General features: G+C 32.6%; 1 protein-coding gene and 1 long non-coding RNA gene across 8 annotated transcripts in view; both read right to left on the bottom strand.

The window, feature by feature from the left end:
* Positions 1 to 4,956: 4,956 nt before the first annotated feature.
* The window catches only part of LOC127730107 (gelsolin-like protein 2), a 68,375-nt gene continuing 53,124 nt past the window's right edge, over positions 4,957 to 20,207 (bottom strand). For 2 of the 6 annotated variants that reach the window (XM_052238269.1, XM_052238675.1), the window contains exons 9-13: positions 17,356 to 17,466; positions 14,533 to 14,619; positions 10,808 to 10,975; positions 9,003 to 9,098; positions 4,957 to 6,624 (exon numbers count right to left, since the gene is read on the bottom strand). In XM_052238269.1, coding sequence (XP_052094229.1) covers positions 6,529 to 6,624; positions 9,003 to 9,098; positions 10,808 to 10,975; positions 14,533 to 14,619; positions 17,356 to 17,466 — 558 coding nt within the window. In that variant the 3' untranslated portion in view covers positions 4,957 to 6,528. Of the gene's footprint in view, positions 6,625 to 9,002; positions 9,099 to 10,807; positions 10,976 to 14,532; positions 14,620 to 16,335; positions 16,392 to 16,515; positions 16,572 to 16,935; positions 16,992 to 17,115; positions 17,172 to 17,355; positions 17,467 to 20,207 lie in introns of all 6 variants that reach the window. The other 4 variants (XM_052238364.1, XM_052238452.1, XM_052238531.1 and 1 more) reach the window with 4 other exon arrangements.
* LOC127730471 (uncharacterized) lies at positions 9,549 to 10,737 on the bottom strand. 2 transcript variants are annotated; one of them, XR_007995122.1, is made up of 3 exons: positions 10,336 to 10,737; positions 9,885 to 10,033; positions 9,549 to 9,662 (listed from the first exon to the last, which is right to left on the bottom strand). It is a non-coding gene; the product is annotated as an uncharacterized LOC127730471 (long non-coding RNA). The 2 variants fall into 2 exon arrangements; XR_007995144.1 differs by having other exon boundaries at positions 9,959 to 10,033.

The following is a 20,207-nucleotide window of genomic DNA, read 5'->3' as shown; positions in this document are numbered from 1 at the left end:
TGCTGAATGGAAATGATGTGAGCCAACATCTTGTTGTGCTGATGGTTTGGTGGACAGTTTTTGTCTATCAATTACATTTTTCAATGCACTAGAAAAAGGCATAAAATGAGAAAAAAATGTCCTTCGCTGTGCGCAGCTGGAAACGACCACAGAGGTCTAACCCTGAACAGTTGGGGCAAAAATGGACACAATATTCAAGCTTGATACAGGTCTGAATTTGGATTGTAATTAAATATTTGACACATTATAGGTTTCTGACACAGAATAAATGTAGTCAAAGAACTTGAAATTGGTTATATGATTTGAATTTATATTCAATTGAAGATTTCTTGCTGTTGTGCAATACACTGTGCTGTTGCGCAATACTTAGTAAATCTGTTTTCAGACTATATACAAAGAATTAGCATATAAATTGTGACCCCCAATTTTTTTGTGGATAATTGATAATTTCTTAAATCTTGAGGGAAAAAAATTGATGCCCCCCCCCCCCAAAAAAAAATCTTTGTTTACCCTCCCCCTCAAAAAAAAAAAATATTTGAAGAAATTTTCTTTTTGTAAAATGTGGTACAATTTAAGAGACATCCATACACTTAAACACAAGTTATTGTCTGAAAACTAGAAAAATGCTTGTTTTGGCCCCTAATTCCTGAACAGTTTGGGCAATTACCCCCAAAATGAATCCCAACCTTCTACTTGTGGTATTGAACCTTGTGGTACAATTTCAGAGCAATCAAAATACTTATACACAAGTTATTGTCCTGAAACTAGAAAAATGCTTGTTTTGGGACCCTTTTTGGCCCCTAATTCCTAAAGGATTGGGACCATCACCCCCAAAAACAATCCCAACCTTCTTTGTGGTATTGAACCTTTTTGTCAAATTTCATAGAGATCCATACACTTAAGCTAAAGTTATTGTCCGGAAACCAAATGTCTTCTGACGACGAGGACGTGATAGCAATATACGAACACACATTTTTTGCGGTTGTATAAAAAATGGTTAACACTGATTAGGGTCAACATCTTCTACCGGTATTTGTAGTCAAGACGATTTCAATAATATTGTTTGTAGATTTTGTGTTCCTGATCAATCTTACTGGAAAACTTCATACCCTTGGTTTTAAAGATAAGACTTTTTCTTAAATATTGCAAACATTCTAAATTTCACATTTTTCTTTTGAAAACAGATATAAGAGGCTCTAAAGAGCCCGTGTCACTCACCTAGGTCTATGTGCATCTTCAACAATTGACACTCTTCAACATCGTAGACTAGAATATAATTCATGACTTAAATCTCTTGGATGAACTTTTATTGCTGATAATTTTATCTGTGTACAGTTTCTATCTTCTATAGTTTTTGACATAATACAAAAAAGGGTAAAAATCGGCATTTAAGGGCAAAACTCCTATAAGAAGACACCAGACAATTTCATTCATGCTGATCACTTTTGCTTCTTAAAGTTTCTATCTATAGTTTATAGTTTTGAAAATAATAGGTAAAACACAATGAATTGGATAACAATTGTCATTTAAGGGTACTTACTAACTCCTAGTCTTATTTGGAGATATTGCCTTGTGGTTCATTTTTGTTATTCAAAGTTTCTCTCTGTCTATTATATTTTCAAAATAATAGGCAATAACACAAAAAAATGGTAACAAGGAATGAGCTGTCAAATTGACAGCAAACTATGTTCTCTGTATTTTGAAAGGTACTTTCAGGGTTTTTTTTACCTACCACATTCTATGCCTATTTTCCTATCTATCAAGGACCATAACTTTTGAACGGCAAAAACAAAACTGAAGAAAAATTTCTCTGCAGCCTTTTCCCCGCTGATGAAAATTTACTCCGCTGAAATATTCAACTTGACCACCATTTTGTCATCAGTCGCAGCATATTAAAATTTTAACCAGATGCTACGCAGGGCGCAGCTTGATACGACCGCAGAGGTCGAACCCTGAACAGTTGGGGCAAGTATGGACACAACATTCAAGCTTGATACAGCTCTGAATTTGGATTGTGATTAAATAGTTGACACAGAATAGGTTTCTGACACAGAACGAATGTGGTCTAAGAACTTGAAAAAATTTAAATTGGACATTCACCTATTATGGTCCAATATCCAAAATCTAAATACATGGTTAGATGTGGTTCATAAGTGTTTCTCGTTTCTTCGTTTTTTATATAGATTAGACCGTTGGTTTTCCCGTTTGAATGGTTTTACACTAGTAATTTTTGGGCCCTTAATAGCTTGCTGTTCGGTGTGAGCCAAGGCTTCGTGTTGAAGACCCTACCTTGACCTATAATGGTTTACTTTTATAGATTTTGACTTGGATGGAGAGTTGTCTCATTGGCACTCATACCACATCTTCTTATATATATTAAGATTCAGCATATCAAAGAACCCCAAGAATTCAATTTTTGATGAAATCAAATAAAGTTCAATTTTGGACCCTTTAGAACTCAATGTGGACCAATTTGATAAAGGGCCCCAAATATCAAAAATCTAAATACATGTTTAGATTCAGCATATCAAAGAACCCCAAGATATCAATTTTTGTTAAAATCAAACTAAGTTTAATTTTGGACCCTTTGGACCTTAATGTAGACCAATTTGAAAACGGGACCAAAAATTAAGAATCTAAATACACGGTTAGATTCGGCATACCAAAGAACCCCAAGAATTCAATTTTTGATGAAATCAAACAAAGTTTAATTTTGGACCCTTTTGGCCCCTAATTCCAAAACTCCCAAAATCAATCCCAACCTTCCTTTTGTGGTCATAAACCTTGTGTTTAAATTTCGTAGACTTCTATTTACTGATACTAAAGTTATTGTGCGAAAACCAAGAAAAATGCTTATTTGTGCCCCAAATTCCTAAACTGTTGGGACCAAAACCCCCAAAATCAATCCCAACCTTCCTTTTGTGGTTATAAACCTTGTGTTAAAATTTTATTGATTTCTATTTACTTATACTAAAGTTATTATCCGGAATTCATCCGTCTTCGGACAACGCTGACGACGACGACGTGATACCAATATACGACCAAAATTTTTTTAATTTTTGCGGTTGTATAAAAACTTTGGTTGAATGGTTCATAAGTAATTGCACAAAAATAGCATAAAGTGCCATTTTAAAATCTATCAAGAGCCATTACTCCTGGGTGGCAAAAGTGAAAATCATCAGTATTGAATTTGACCTCCATTTTTTCATCAGTAACAACATATAAAAAATTTGAAAACCATTGGTAAATTGGTGATCATTTTTGCAGATTAAAGCTTCTATCTATCTATTATAGTTTTCAAGACAATATGCAAAAATATTGTGAAGAAAAAAAAATCACCATTAAAGAGCAATAGCTCCAATAAGGAGTTGACTGACAATTTCGGCCATGTGAACTTATATGTAAATCTTGTCTTGCTGATAATTTTTGCTATTTAAAGTTTCTATCTATAATAGTGTTCAAGAAAAAAGGCAAACATTATCATTTATGTGCAAAGTCCACAAAAATTTCAAAGATGTTCATTATGTTTAGAAGATATCATATAAGTATTTGTTAAACAAGAAGTTGATAGGCATAAATCTGAAACTTGGTCATATGATATAGTATGTTCACATGAAGCTTGATCAAAACTAAAGGTAGCACTCATTTGTAGTTCCTATAAAAAAATTTCATAGGACAGACAGACAGGTAAAAGGGTAAACACCAACCCCTCTTTTGGAGCGGGGATAAAAAAAGGAGTATACTAAATTGACTTTGTGTCAAAATTCCAGGAAAACTTAATGGTTTCAGTTAATTGTATAGTATCCCCTAATTACTGATTGTAGATAAAATGTACAGTTCCCTTTTGAATGCCAGAATCAGTTGTATAGTTTACCTGCAATTCGACTGATATTAAACTAGATGTGTCGGAACGACACGAATGGCTCCGTCTCAAAAAGTTGAAAAATCTGCAATTTCAACAACACATGTGGACACAAAAATGCATGGATAGTATCCAGCTCTCAAGACCAATACTAGTTTGCTGAAAAATTATCTTGTTCAATGAGTAGTTAAATTTCAAACTATCAGCAAACAGGAAGTGGATGTACTGAAGATGTGTTGAAATGACATGAAAATCAGAATATCAGAACGAAACATAAACTTGGTCTGTAACTCATCATGGTAGACTCGCATATCAAAAATCAGCACAAATCTGATGGCGTATAGAAAAAAGTCTGTATAACTGTGATTTTCGTCAATTTTCAAAGTCCAAAACCCGTAATTTTGGCAAAAATTAGCAGAGGGGAACGAAACTTAAACTTGGTCTGTAACTCATCGTGGGTAACTCACATACCAAAAATCAGCCCAATATCTAAAGGCGTTTAGAAAAAAAGTCTGTATAACTGTGATTTTCAACAATTTATCAAAGTCCAAAGCCTGTAATTTCAGGAAAAATTAGCAGAGTGGAACAAAACTTAAACTTGATCTGTTACTCATCATGGTTAACTCACATACCAAAAATCAGCCCAATATCTGAAGGCCTTTAGAAAAATAGTCCGTATAACTGTGATTTTCAACAATTTATCAAAGTCCAAAGCCCGTAATTTCAGGAAAAATTAGCAGAGCCGAACGAAACTTAAACTTGATCTGTAACTCATCATGGTTAACTCACATACCAAACATCAGCCCAATATCTGAAGGTGTTTAGAAAAAAAGTCTGTATAACTGTGATTTTCAACAATTTATCAAAGTCCAAAGCCTGTAATTTCGGCAAAAATAAGCAGAGTGGAACGAAACTTAAACTTGATCTGTACATCATGGTTAACTCACATTCCAAAAATCAGCCCAATATCTGAAGGCGTTTAGAAAAAAAGTCTGTACAATGGTTTGTTGCGGAATGACGGAATGACAGAAAAGTGTAAAACTATATGGCCCCCGACAACTTTGTTGCGGGGCCATAAAAAAAAAACTAGTAGATTTCACATTAGTATTTATTTGATGAAAATAAATAATTATGTATACCAAGGCTAATATAATTACATATCAATTAAAGTTATAGAAAATTGGTCATAAAGTATCTACAAAAAGGTGTAAAGGATCAAATACTAGATATTTAAATTTGATTATCAAATATAACTGAAATGCTTATTACATTGACTAGTTCAGTAAAACAAAGGTAAACTTCTTCACTTTACAACACAAAGTTTTATGAAAGTTCTAATATACAACTTTTCCAATTTTTAAGGAGCTCTCTAAAAGAAACAACAAAAAAATGATTTCAACATTAAACAAAAATTTTGAAAACCCAATTTTAAATTTCAAGATATCTAAATCACAGTTTTTATGTGTTTTATTTAAGAAAAAAATAACTGCTGCATCTTATATAACTTTTATAAAAAAAAATGCATAGATTACAAATATTTTTCATCAACCGTCGTGACTTAAAACTTTGTATAGTTATTCAGTTAGTTACACTTCATAAAATATCATTTCCAAAATCTATCAAATAAAATTTTTTTTTCTATAACACAAATCTTTGACTACAAAACATACAAAATATTCAGTTACAAAAAGTATTTATGTAGTAAAACAAAAAAACGGTATAAGGAAAAATGCTAATAAATAAGTAAGAATTATAATTTTTATAATGTTTATAATGAAGCACTTTTTTAACAACAAAAGAAACACAGTATCACTTAACTCAGTCATCATTAATATGTATATTTACAGCAGTAAACAAAAAATATTGCCAATTTCTCTTTTAAGTAGCTTTACCAAGCTCATGTTAGAGACTTAATTGTACAATAACAGTTTCTTTTCAACATTTATTATGCAAAATCTGATGTCTGCTTGGTTAAAAAATGTTAATATAAAGACATTTTGATCATTCAAATTAAAAGCTTTTTATCCTAATGAAACACAATTCATAAAATGTCTACACTCTTTTTGTTTCTTCTTAAGGCCTTAATATAATTCTTAAAAAGTAGTTACTCCTATCACAAAATGCAAAGCTGACTACTTTTGCATTTTCTTATTTTTTCAAATTGGAATAAGTTTTCATGGATTTAATGGTTGTTAAAAACAACAAATTTTTATACTGAAGTAAAGATATTTATAATAAACAAGCTTACAGATGAATGCATACACTTAAATACTGTTGAATGCATTTACTTACTTATTTTTATAATTATATCGAATCAAAAGATTTTAGAATTTCAATCATGAGAAAGGATTGAATTAATTTCTCTATATAAATACAATCCTTGCTTTCCAAATGTTATTTCGAAATTGATAATTTCACAAGGAGGACTATTTAATTTTTAAGAAATTTATATCTCCTGACTTGACAATTGTCAGATAATATTTGAAACCAAACACTAAAACCAAGGGAAAATATATATTGTCCATAGGCAACAAAACTAAATATCCATGAAGACAAGTACTTCCACCCTGTACACCATGTATTGTATTAATTTAATGAGCGTTTCTTCTGTTGTTAAATTTGATCTTATTGCTGCAGAATGAGATGAAGGAACTGTCACATTAAGTCTATGCTGCTAAGGCTAACTCAAATGCTTTTGATTTCATTCCCTCAGCTAAACAACTGACAGACACAAATGGATGATCAGTACTCTGGAGGTATTTCTGAGAAAAAAAAAGAAAATTACTTGATATTATGGAACATATGTAAAGCAAATCTTTTTTTGTTTTGAAGATTATTTTTTACTTGAGAAAATAGCATAGACATATTTTTGCTGATTTCATGACCTACTTATTGACCCTCAGGCTGATAGGATGCTAGAAGTTACAGTTTTTCTGTGTTCTTGGCAAAGAGTGTTCTCAAGGGAGCAACTTTATCCCAAAAGTGATATCATTGGAAGAAAAACTTCATTGATACCAAAGTCTCTATCAAAGCGTTGAAGTAAAAGGTCCAAATTCTGAATTTTTACATTTTGGTTTGAAAGTCAAACAGGAAATAGACATTTCGTTGCCCTAATTTTCTAAAAACATTAAAGTAAGATATCTGTATTACTGTATGTTTGGAAAATTTCTGGATGATGTCTTGCTTCCTTGATTTACATATGTGAGTGCAAAAAAGTCAGCCCACTCCACCAGAAATGCATTTTTTGGCAACAAAATTTCTTGGTCCTGATTTTTATTTTTTTCCATCCTTAAACTATGCTGAATGACATAGGAAAGTAGCTTACACTTGTTGCAGAAGTATGTTCTGTGAAATAACTGACAGGACCTCTCTTAGAGGCCAAAAACTGAAAATGGCACCTAACTTGTCAAATGACAGGACCCACATATGTCTAACCCTTGATTGTAATGGGGTTTGTGTCCACAACCAATACAACTTTGACAGGGAAAGTCAATGAAATATATGAAAATAGACATTTAAAGAATAAATCTGGATAGTTTGAAATAAACAACTGTAAATCCAGAAATTCTTGTGTGCATTTAAGTCATATGAAGAGAGTTTCTTGTAATTTTAATGTTATCTAAATTATTTAACCAATCCATGCATATATACTAAACTAAGTCATGTATGCACATTCTTTTATATTTATTACAAATCAATAAAGTATTAGGCCAAAAAAATATATATGTCTGTTTACGGTTACCCGACCGACCCTACTTTTGAGCGCAGACCCTAAGTCATTTTATTTCCGTCGTAAAGTGAAAAAATAAACTGAACTCTTGTCAAAAGCGAAATTAGGGTTGCAAATAATATAAATCAATTGCCTGATACATCCAATGTTCACAATCATGAATATGACAGCTGTTTTAAGGAAATCCGCAACTCGTGTGATGAAATAAACACTTTGCCACCATTTTTTTCCAACCAATTACCAAGGGAAATAATCCAATCATTAAAATACGGGTAAACTCAGCCCATGATCAACTCGGACCACGACAAGACGAAACAGCATGACTCAAAATCATGTCACAAAAAATAAAATGAAAAAATAAAATAAAATGGAAATACCGACCTACCTACCCTATTTTTTTAAAGTATGTAACCTTAAACACTTAATTTCAATTGTCCAGTATTTGCCAGTATTGACCACTTGAGGAGTATTGACCAGGGTGGTAAATACCGGTAAATACCACTGGTAAATACCGGGGGTGGTATTTACCGCCCAACCTTGTTAAACAGACATATATATTTTTTTGGCCTTATCAACAAATAATATTTCATTCAGTGATTGTTGATCACAAGCTAGTTAACTTTCGAGTTTGTTGCCAAAGTCTACTGGATCATGACATTGATAAAAAATCAACACAGAGTATGTGAAGCACGTGACAAATAAGTGAACTGACAGAGCCATGATATTTTTTTTTCATATTTTCCATGTGTTCCCATCTGTTAATCAAACTTGTCCTTTACAGTTGTTTAATGATTTGTTGTATTAAATTTGTTCTTTAAGAATCAGTTATTACTATTAACCTTTCAATGCACCTTTATTTACATTCTTTCATCATGTTTTTGTCCTCGCATTTGCGCACCAGTTCTAACGAGTGGTCTCATAGTTAAGGTCACTGCATACAGGAAAAAATATTGGCAAATAAGTGTACGGGAAGACAATAACTCAATAGTAGTACATTTATTAAGATTTTGATAATATAAAGGATTTTCTTTTACAAGAAAGTTCACGTACACATGTTTTAAAGTGAAACTTAGCCATTCAAGAATATAAAACATAACTGTTTTTTTTTCAAATTTGAAGTTTCATATGACTTTAATTATTGGGACTGTTGAAGAATGGACAAAAATTTGAGTAGAATTATTATGATTTTAGACAATGCCGCATAAAAATACTGTAAATTCAGATATTTTTTGCAATGTTAATGAATGTTTTCATTATTGCTACAATTGCAAAGAAATAGGTGTGGCAAATTTAAGAACTCACATTTTGAATTTCAATAGCGTTACTTGTATGCAGCATGTCTTTAAATCGCAATAATTAAACTTGTATTTGTGTTGATTGTTCAACAGTTTTACAGTAGATTGTACTTACATGTGCGTAGGACATAGCATTTCTACGTTCATTGACAGAGGTATCTTTACCAATCCATACATGTAATGCTGTCTTTGAATCCAAGATAAATACATCCTGTAAAATCATAATTTATTACTGTTTTAGTGTTTTAAACAAGGAATAAGAATAAATTCAATCTGAATGATAGAACTAACTTAATGCAAGTCACTGTAAAAGTCACTTTTTTTGCTGTCCCATATGTTTTAAGGTTTCTTTTTCTGAGAGTTTTTTTTAATGGGACTTCAATGAATATATGATATAATTATCTTGTGGACCAGATTTTACTTTGACATTTAAATGCCAAGGAGAGAAGAAAACCTTAATGCAATAGCTAACATTTCCCTTTCTTTGTGATGGATAAATGTATGACAGACTTTGTCAGGTTATATGGAAATCTTTTATCATTACAGTCCAAACCTTTCTTTGTGATAGATAAATGTATGACAGACTTTGTCAGGTTATATGGAAATCTTTATCATTACAGTCCAAACCTTTCTTTGTGATGGATAAATGTATGACAGACTTTGTCAGGTTATACAGAAATCTTTATCATTACAGTCCAAACCTTTCTTTGTGATGGATAAATGTATGACAGACTTTGTCAGGTTATACAGAAATCTTTATCATTACAGTCCAAACCTTGCTTTGTAATGGATAAATGTATGACAGACTTTGTCAGGTTATACAGAAATCTTTATCATTACAGTCCAAACCTTGCTTTGTAATGGATAAATGTATGACAGACTTTGTCAGGTTATACAGAAATCTGTATAATTACAGTCCAAACCTTTCTTTGTAATGGATAAATGTATGACAGACTTTGTCAGGTTATACAGAAATCTGTATCATTACAGTCCAAACCTTTCTTTGTGATGGATAAATGTATGACAGACTTTGTCAGGTTATACAGAAATCTGTATCATTACAGTCCAAACCTTTCTTTGTGATGGATAAATGTATGACAGACTTTGTCAGGTTATATGGAAATCTTTTATCATTACAGTCCAAACCTTTCTTTGTGTTGGATAAATGTATGACAGACTTTGTCAGGTTATACAGAAATCTGTATCATTACAGTCCAAACCTTTCTTTGTAATGGATAAATGTATGACAGACTTTGTCAGGTTATACAGAAATCTTTATCATTACCGGTACAGTCCAAACCTTGCTTTGTAATGGATAAATGTATGACAGACTTTGTCAGGTTATACAGAAATCTTTATCATTACAGTCCAAACCTTGCTTTGTGATGGATAAATGTATGACAGACTTTGTCAGGTTATACGGAAATCTTTATCATTACAATCCAAACCTTTCTTTGTGATGGATAAATGTATGACAGACTTTGTCAGGTTATACGGAAATCTTTATCATTACAGTCCAAACCTTTCTTTGTGATGGATAAATGTATGACAGACTTTGTCAGGTTATACGGAAATCTTTATCATTACAGTCCAAACCTTTCTTTGTGATGGATAAATGTATGACAGACTTTGTCAGGTTATACAGAAATCTTTATCATTACAGTCCAAACCTTGCTTTGTAATGGATAAATGTATGACAGACTTTGTCAGGTTATACAGAAATCTTTATCATTACAGTCCAAACCTTGCTTTGAATTTTCTTTTGCATTATAAATTCTGGGACAAAACAAATTTTGCTATAAAAACCTAACTTGGAGATTCTTTATCTGGAGTGCTTGATGAAAAAATCTAATCCTGCAATCCAGGTGAAAAAAACTTGTCTAGTTTTAACTTAATGTGTTAGTTGCCTAGAAAACTAACCTTGCTATCCAGGTCAGTCTTGGACACTTGACCCTTCTTTGACAGAGAAAATTTCATGTTTCCACTAGCATCAGATAACCTGAACAGCTCCTTCTGTGAATCAACTGCTTTATATTTCTTGGCTTCATCAGGAACATCATCTTCATTCAAAGCTTTGTAAAATTCATGCTAAAATAAAATCAAAATATTATATAATTACTTATTAAACTAATATTTGTTTTCTTTTGTTGAAGCCCATTTACATACAATTTGTAAAATTTCATGGTGGACAAATTGTAAATTATGTCAAGACAGGCAACTAACACAAACATTCACACATATATATATATATAGATTCTACTACTGCATCGAGTGTTATGCAATATTTCTCAATTTGAGACAGTCAAATATATGAATTTTAACTGTAAAAAACATGAAGAAATATGATATTGAACAAGATTCCGTGGTAGAATCTGTTTTTCTAATGATTTATAGACAATATGTCAACAACTTTGTAAGAAATTCAGAGGTGAGCAAGAAAATTTGACCCCATAATTGAATTTTGACCAATGAAGATCTGAGTTCAAACAAACCATACTTTAATTATGCAAACAACAAGCATTCTGAGAGTATTGCATGGCAATACATAGTCCCCTACCGGTTAAAAATTCATTTTACTGGTACAAAATGCTAACATGATCTATAACTCATCATGGTGTAAACTATATAACAAATATCAAGTAAATATCTTCAAGTATGACGAAAAAAAATGAGGATATGAGTTTTCTTAGTCCAAGGACCATAACTCTGCACAAAATCATCAGACCAGAATAAAATTCAAACTTGATCTGTAACTTGTCATGATAAAACAATATACCAAATATCAAATCAATATATTCAATCATGAAGAAAACTAGAGGCTCTAAAGAGCCTGTGTCGCTCACCTTGGTCTATGTGCATATTAAACAAAGGACACAGATGGATTCATGACAAAATTGTGTTTTGGTGATGGTGATGTGTTTGTAGATCTTACTTTACTGAACATTCTTGCTGCTTACAATTATCTCTATCTATAATGAAGTTGGCCCAGTAGTTACAGTGGAAAATATTTTGTAAAAATTTACAAAAATTTACAAAATTTATGAAAATTGTAAAAAATTGACTATAAAGGGCAATAACTCCTTAAGGGGTCAATTGACAATTTTGGTCATGTTGACTTATTTGTAGATCTTACTTTGCTGTACATTATTGCTGTTTACAGTTTATCTCTATCTATAATAATAATATTCAAGATAATAACCAAAAGCTGCAAAATTTTCTTAAAATTACCAATTCAGGGGCAGCAACCCAACAACGTGTTGCCTGATTGGTCTGAAAATTTCAGGGCAGATAGATCTTGACCTAATGAACAATTTTATCCTGCCAGATTTGCTCTAAATGCTTTCGTTTCAGAGATATGAGCCAAAAACTGCATTTTACCCTATGTACTATTTTTTTAGCCATGTCGGCCATCTTGGTTCGCAGGCGGGGTCATCGGACACTAGATACCCTAATGATGATTGTGGACAAGATTGGTTAAATTTGTCTTAGTAGTTTCAGAGGAGAAGATTTTTGTAAAAGATTACAAAAATTTACGAAAAATGGTTAAAAATTGACTATAAAGGGCAATAACTCCTTAAGGGGTCCGACTTTTTTGTAGATCTTACTGGGCCAGGTGAGCTAAAAAGTGAGGAAAACTGATTTGCTGGACTGACGGATGGACAGACAGACAGACAGATGGACGGAGTGCAAACCTAAAGTCCCCTTCGACTTTGTCAGAAGGGGACTAATTAATCAACTGGTCATGATAAGTCTAATATTCTATGTTTAAATCTTTTCTATCTACGTAAATGGTGAACAATCAACAGCTGCATCACTCATTACTTCAAGTAGTAAACAGACCCTATGGTCAGTATCTAAGCAGCATTTTCTAAAGAACGATACATTTGATAACTTAAATATTTGGGCAAAAAATTTCAGATATCTACTTTTTAGGGCTGTGTATATATTTGCATTCAATTTCTCAATTTAGGCTGAATTAAGAAAATCAAGTACTGTAAATTCAAAAATTAATGCGTTCATTTATTATTGCAATTTTTGAAGAATGGACAAAAATGCGAGATTAATTATTGCGATTTCAGGAAAATCTGCATATGGATATATGTTTCAGATATCAAAATGCGAGTTCTTATTTTTGCGATACTCATCCAGTCGCAATATTCGCATTAATAAAAACATCGCAATAATTTCTGAATTCACAGTATAATTCATGTAAATATAGAAAATATATTTTGGCACAATATCTGAATACTTTGAAGTAATTAGAAACTAGGCACCAAACGGTATGAATTGGATGGAATAAATAGAAAATACTCTTAAATATAGGACTGCAAAAACATAAGAACGGGATTCATGCTGGAATACAATACAGTCAAACATAAAAGTAACCCTCAATTTGTGTACAAATATAAAGGTTTTATTGTCTTTCTAAACAAGCATCAGACCAAGCTAAATTTCAAGTGATGATGGCACTTTGTATTCAATTCTTACAAAAAGTAAAAAATATTGAATGATTTAAAGGAGGCACATGTTTGTTTGGTTGGTTGTGTCACAAAGGAAAATTGTTTTGAATAGGCACACAAACACACAAGGCTACAAATACTTACCCAATGTTTTGGCTAGATACATATATATCAATGTTTAAAAATAACCAATCTCTAAACACATTGATTATATTACATCATGTGAGTTTTACACTGCTTTATAACATCTATTTTAATTTCAGTGATAAGGGGTAGATTATAGTTATTACTTCATTATTACATCAGATAGTTAATTTTTTTTCTTGCGATAGGCAGAAACTACTTCCTTTTATCAGGATGGAACTAGGATTTTTTTTTTCATGAAGTCATAATGACAAAATATTAAGTTTATTCCAAATAACTTTACAGGTACACTTTCCAGCAATACAGTAAACACTAACCATACATTAAAGTGTCATCAAAGATGAGAAAGGGATATGTTCTAATTGTCTTAACCACAATCTGTCCCCTTAAACTCAAATGTGACATATCTAATTAGAATTATCACCAGGTTTGTACTTACACAACCAACAGAGAGCTGCCACATGTGGAACAGGATCTGTTCACCCTTCTGGAGCAACTGAGATCATCCCCGGTTGTTGATGGGGTTCGCATTGCTCAGTCTTTACTGTTTTATTTTGTGTTTTGTATACTGTTATATAGCTTTAGGTTATTTTTTGTTTTTTTGTCATGGCACTGTCAGTCTGTTTTGACTTATGACCCGTTGCTCAATTTCTGGCTATAATACAGTGCCAGCAAGTTGACTTGAGGTTCTTTTGAGCTGATTTACTTCAAGGACCTGCCAAAAATCTGTTGCAATATTTCCTTTAGTTCTAACAACCAAGAATCAGATGAAATTAAAAAAGAAGAAAAGAAAAAGCAAGCATTACAACTAAAAGTTCAAAACATCTGTTTTTTCAACCCCTTTCAACTCTAAAATCTAACTGAATATTTTTCCACTTATTTTTTCATTTTTATTGAAGAATTCAGCAATTGTTTGAAAACACATTAATCCTGAACCTAATTATCTAAAATAAACTCACATCATTATCAGTAATACCCTCATCTAAAAAAATAAACTCACATCTTTATCAGTACTTCCCTCATCTAAAAAAATAAACTCACATCTTTATCAGTACTACCCTCATCTAAAACTTCACTTGAAGCTTTACCACTTCTTTCGTCTTTCAATTTAATACAATACTGCATAGCCTGAAAAATACGACTAAAGCTAATAAACGTATTTACACTTTTGGTATTTAGCTATATTTTGCCTCCGAATGACCTTAGATCTACTCCGAATCACCTTTTGACGTCAGGCAACAATCACTTTTTAATTATGATGTCAAAGTTTACGGGAACCTGTGTGATTTTACGTAATGGCGGAAAATTTGCATACAAGTGTAAATACGTCTATTAGAGCCTGTACCTATTACCTAGCAACAATCAGGAGTAAGTCATTCTCTCTAAGCTAATTACATGATTGTCCAAGTCAAATTACTATTTATTTATCTTTAACATTTTCAAAAATCTCTACCTTATTTTCTGATATAATAATGACAGTGCATGCCATTGTTAATGTTGTTTTAAAATAGATAGCATGCCTTTTAATATCCACTTAATTTTTTATTGTGAGCTGGTCCTTGAAAGTTTATTCATCTGACATATTCAATATTGGCATGGGTTATGTTTAAAAGCAATGTGATTCATCAACTAAATTACCAATGTTTTTATTTCTATTTTATCAGTTCTTATCTTATGCAAGATCAACTATATCTAAGTACTAGTAGGATAACCAAGATAACTGAAGTTTATCTTTTCTCTAAAATTTGTATGCATTCAGGATATTAATATAACTTATACAGAGTTTTGTAGAGAAAGATGAGCAAATTTTCAAATAAAGACCACTTTAAAGTCTATAAAATTGTTGAACAGTGACCCACTTATGCTTATTTAGAGGCTGCCATACTCCCGTCCTGACATTTAGTTGTTGTAGGTTACCTTTCACCTTAAATCTATTGATTGCTGTTAAACTGAACAACTTAATCAAAACCAGGCAACTGAAAAACAAAGGTCATGCAATATTTTTTGTTATATTTTCATCTATTGATACATCATCAGACTCCAACATGCTTCTGTTCACCAAATTATATGGCTGTGTGTCAAATAAATTTCTGAAAACTGGATGTAGACATTTTTTATTGCCATTGATTGAAAATGTATCAAACACCTTACTTGTGGGGAACTAAAAGCAAAGTTCTGTAAATTAAATGTGTGTATACCTACCGTCATTCTCTCTGTAAATGAAATGTGTGTATACCTACCTTCATTCTCTCTGTAAATGAAATGTGTGTATACCTACCGTCGTTCTCTCTGTAAATGAAATGTGTGTATACCTACCTTCATTCTCTCTGTAAATGAAATGTGTGTATACCTACCGTCATTCTCTCTGTAAATTAAATGTGTGTATACCTACCGTCATTCTCTCTGTAAATTAAATGTGTGTATACCTACCGTCATTCTCTCTGTAAATGAAATGTGTGTATACCTACCGTCATTCTCTCTGTAAATGAAATGTTTGTATACCTACCGCTATTTTCTCTGTTAATGAAATGTTTGTAGACCTACCTTCATTCTCTCATCTTTGTTAGAACCCGAACCATTCCACTGATATATTTGTAGACCTACCTTCATTCTCTCATCTTTGTTAGAACCTGAACCATTCCACTGATATATTTGTATACCTACCTTCGTTCTCTCATCTTTGTTAGAACCCGAACCATTCCACTGATATATTTGTAGACCTACCTTCATTCTCTCATCTTTGTTAGAACCCTAACCATTCCACTGATATATTTGTAGACCTACCTTCATTCTCTCATCTTTGTTAGAACCCTAACCATTCCACTGATATATTTGTAGACCTACCTTCATTCTCTCATCTTTGTTAGAACCTGAACCATTCCACTGATATATTTGTAGACCTACCTTCATTCTCTCATCTTTGTTAGAACCCTAACCATTCCACTGATATATTTGTAGACCTACCTTCATTCTCTCATCTTTGTTAGAACCCTAACCATTCCACTGATATATTTGTAGACCTACCTTCATTCTCTCATCTTTGTTAGAACCTGAACCATTCCACTGATATATTTGTAGACCTACCTTCATTCTCTCATCTTTGTTAGAACCTGAACCATTCCACTGATATATTTGTATACCTACCTTCATTCTCTCATCTTTGTTAGAACCCGAACCATTCCACTGATATATTTGTAGACCTACCTTCATTCTCTCATCTTTGTTAGAACCTGAACCATTCCACTGATATATTTGTATACCTACCTTCGTTCTCTCATCTTTGTTAGAACCCGAACCATTCCACTGATATATTTGTAGACCTACCTTCATTCTCTCATCTTTGTTAGAACCCTAACCATTCCACTGATATATTTGTAGACCTACCTTCATTCTCTCATCTTTGTTAGAACCCTAACCATTCCACTGATATATTTGTAGACCTACCTTCATTCTCTCATCTTTGTTAGAACCTGAACCATTCCACTGATATATTTGTAGACCTACCTTCATTCTCTCATCTTTGTTAGAACCCTAACCATTCCACTGATATATTTGTAGACCTACCTTCATTCTCTCATCTTTGTTAGAACCCTAACCATTCCACTGATATATTTGTAGACCTACCTTCATTCTCTCATCTTTGTTAGAACCTGAACCATTCCACTGATATATTTGTAGACCTACCTTCATTCTCTCATCTTTGTTAGAACCTGAACCATTCCACTGATATATTTGTATACCTACCTTCGTTCTCTCATCTTTGTTAGAACCCGAACCATTCCACTGATATATTTGTAGACCTACCTTCATTCTCTCATCTTTGTTAGAACCCTAACCATTCCACTGATATATTTGTAGACCTACCTTCATTCTCTCATCTTTGTTAGAACCCGAACCATTCCACTGATATATTTGTAGACCTAAATCTAAAATATAAACATCACCAGAATCAAGTCGGTCTTTGTTTCTTGGTACCTGTAGAGATAAAACTATATGTTATTAATCTATGTATCAGACACAGGTCCTGTAGTAAGCATAAAATACTATATAATTCTTATATGATTTGTGTATCTACCAATACGTGAATGTGATTGGTCAGGTTGAATGTTTTTTCTCTGGTTTACACTTGGATAGACCATATTGCTGAACTACTTTTGTAACCTATCACAGAGGTTCTGAAGGTTTTTTGGACCTCAGTGGTCTTTTGGTACCAATAATTGTTCAACCATTACTGACCAGTCAGTATTTTAGCAGTCTTTTACATTATGAGTATTACAAAATTCTTACATCTACACTGGTCATTTGGTCCAGTTTATTATTTATGACATTTTACTGGACCAAACAATTTATTACTGGACATTGCCACAAGTCTGACAGACCTTTGGAATGACTGTTATCAATCTGAATGTGATATATTCATGTGTGATTACTGTGTTACACAAGAATGCAATCCTGAGGTTCAAAGAAAGTTGAAATTGAAAGAAAAATAATAAATGCATTGGTTAAAAATTATAAGAATTTTTCTAGAGGTTATTGATGTGTAAACTGAGTCGCTGACTCACTCACTTTACAAAAAAGTTCCTTTGTACATAAAAGTCTGTGTTATAATATTTTGTGAGTTTGAAAAACATTATATGCTGTAGAGATTTAAATTGATGCATAATTTTGAAGATAAAGTTTCACTTGTTGTCAAAAGAAAAGTGCTCACATATCATAACTCATTACTGTTCATGTGATGACTGAATAAGAACGTCCTCTGCTCATTAGTACCTGAGAAAAGTGTTACCTAAATATTTGCTGGATGGAGGAATAGTGAGACGGACAGACATGGTGAATGGAATAAAGTCCCCCCCACTAAAGTGGGAGTATAATATTATGACAGGGGCTTCAGATAATGAATTACTGGATAAATAAATGTGGATTGAATCCACATGTGGACACAGATGATGCCCCTGCTTGCATATCATATAGTTATAAAGGGACATAACTGAAGAACGGTAAAAGTGACGCTACCTAAATTTGAACTTGATCTGAGTTTTGTGGTAATAAGCATTGTGTGTAAGTCTCATAACATTTGGTTGAGGCTAACTTAAGTAGAGAACAGAAACGAATAAAATGCTTCGCTGAGCGCAGCCTGATACGACTGCAGAGGTCAAACCCTGAACAGTTTGGGCAAATTTGGACACAATATTCAAGCTTGATACTGTCTGAATTTGAATTGTGATCAAATTTTTGACATAATATAGGTTTCTGACACAAAATAAATGTGGTCAAAGATCTTACAAATCTATTGCATAATACTGTGCAATTGAAGATTTCTTCTTGAAACTTTTTAAAAATTCGAAATTTGTGAAAAATTTTGAAAAAAAAAAAAGAATCCCTTAAAAAAATTTGAAAAAAAAATCCCGCCCCCCCCCGCCCCCCAACTTTTTGAAATGCCCCTTGGAGCAATAACCCTAAAACTCAATCCCAGCCTTTCCTTTGTAGTATGGAACATCGTAGTACAATTTCAAAGAGCTCCATACACTTCAACACAAGTTATTGTCTGTAAACTAGATAAAATATTTGTTTTTGGCCCTTAATTCCTACATGTTCGGGGCAATTAACCCCAAACTCAATCACAGCCTTCCCTTTGTTATATAGAACCTTGTGGTACAATGTCAGAGAGATCCATACACTTACACACAAGTTATTGTCTGGAAACTAGAAAAATGCTTGTTTTTGGCCCCTTTTTGGCCCTTAATTCCTAAACTGTTGGCCCATAACCCCTAAAATGAATCCCAACCTTCAACTTGTGGTATTAAACATTATGGTACAATTTCAGAGCAATCGAAATACTTATACACAAGTTATTTTCCTGAAACTAGAAAAATGCTTGTTTTGGGCCCCTTTTGGGCCCCTAATTCCTAAACGGTTGGGACCATCATCCCCAAAATCAATCCCAACCTTTCTTTTGTGGTATTGAACCTTCTTCAAAAATTTCATACAGATCCATTCACTTAAACTAAAGTTATTGTCAGGAAACCAATATGTCTTCGGATGACGACGCAGACGATGACGACATCATACCATTATACTATCCCAAAAATTTTTTTGCGGTCATATAAAAATTCAGCAACTTTTCTATTTGTAAACACACATAACTCTAGAACGGTTGTGTATAAGTTTTATAACATTTGGTTGAGACAAACTAAAGTTAGAGAACGGAAACGAAAAATTCAGCAATTTTTATGTTTATAAAGGGACATAACTCAAGAATGGTAAAAGTGACGCCACCGAATTTTGTACTTAATCTGTATTATGTAGTAATAAGCATTGTTTATAAGTTTCATAACATTTGGTTGAGGCAAACTAAAGTTAGAGAACGGAAACAATATTTGTACTTGATCTTAGTTTTGTGGTAATGAGTATTGTGTATAGATTTCATAATGTTTGGTTGGGGCAAATTTAAGTTATAGAATGGAAACTAAAAATTTTGAAATTTTTCGATTTATAAAGGGGCATAACTCAATAATAGTTAAAGTGACACTACCCAAATTCAACTTGATCTGTGTTTTATCAGTGGAAGGCAAAATTAAACATTGCATTGTATAAAGCATTGATTGTAGTTGATTAAACTATAATCATGGACAAAGGAAGATAACTCTAATTTTAATAAACTGCTTCGCTGTGCGAGCTGGATACGCCCGCAGAGGTCCAACCCTGAACAGTTGGGG

Source organism: Mytilus californianus, unplaced genomic scaffold, assembly GCF_021869535.1.
Source record: "Mytilus californianus isolate M0D057914Y unplaced genomic scaffold, xbMytCali1.0.p SCAF_1, whole genome shotgun sequence".
Taxonomy (NCBI): domain Eukaryota; kingdom Metazoa; phylum Mollusca; class Bivalvia; order Mytilida; family Mytilidae; genus Mytilus; species Mytilus californianus.
Note: the sequence above shows the minus strand (reverse complement) of the source record. Positions and strands in the feature narration are given on the sequence as shown.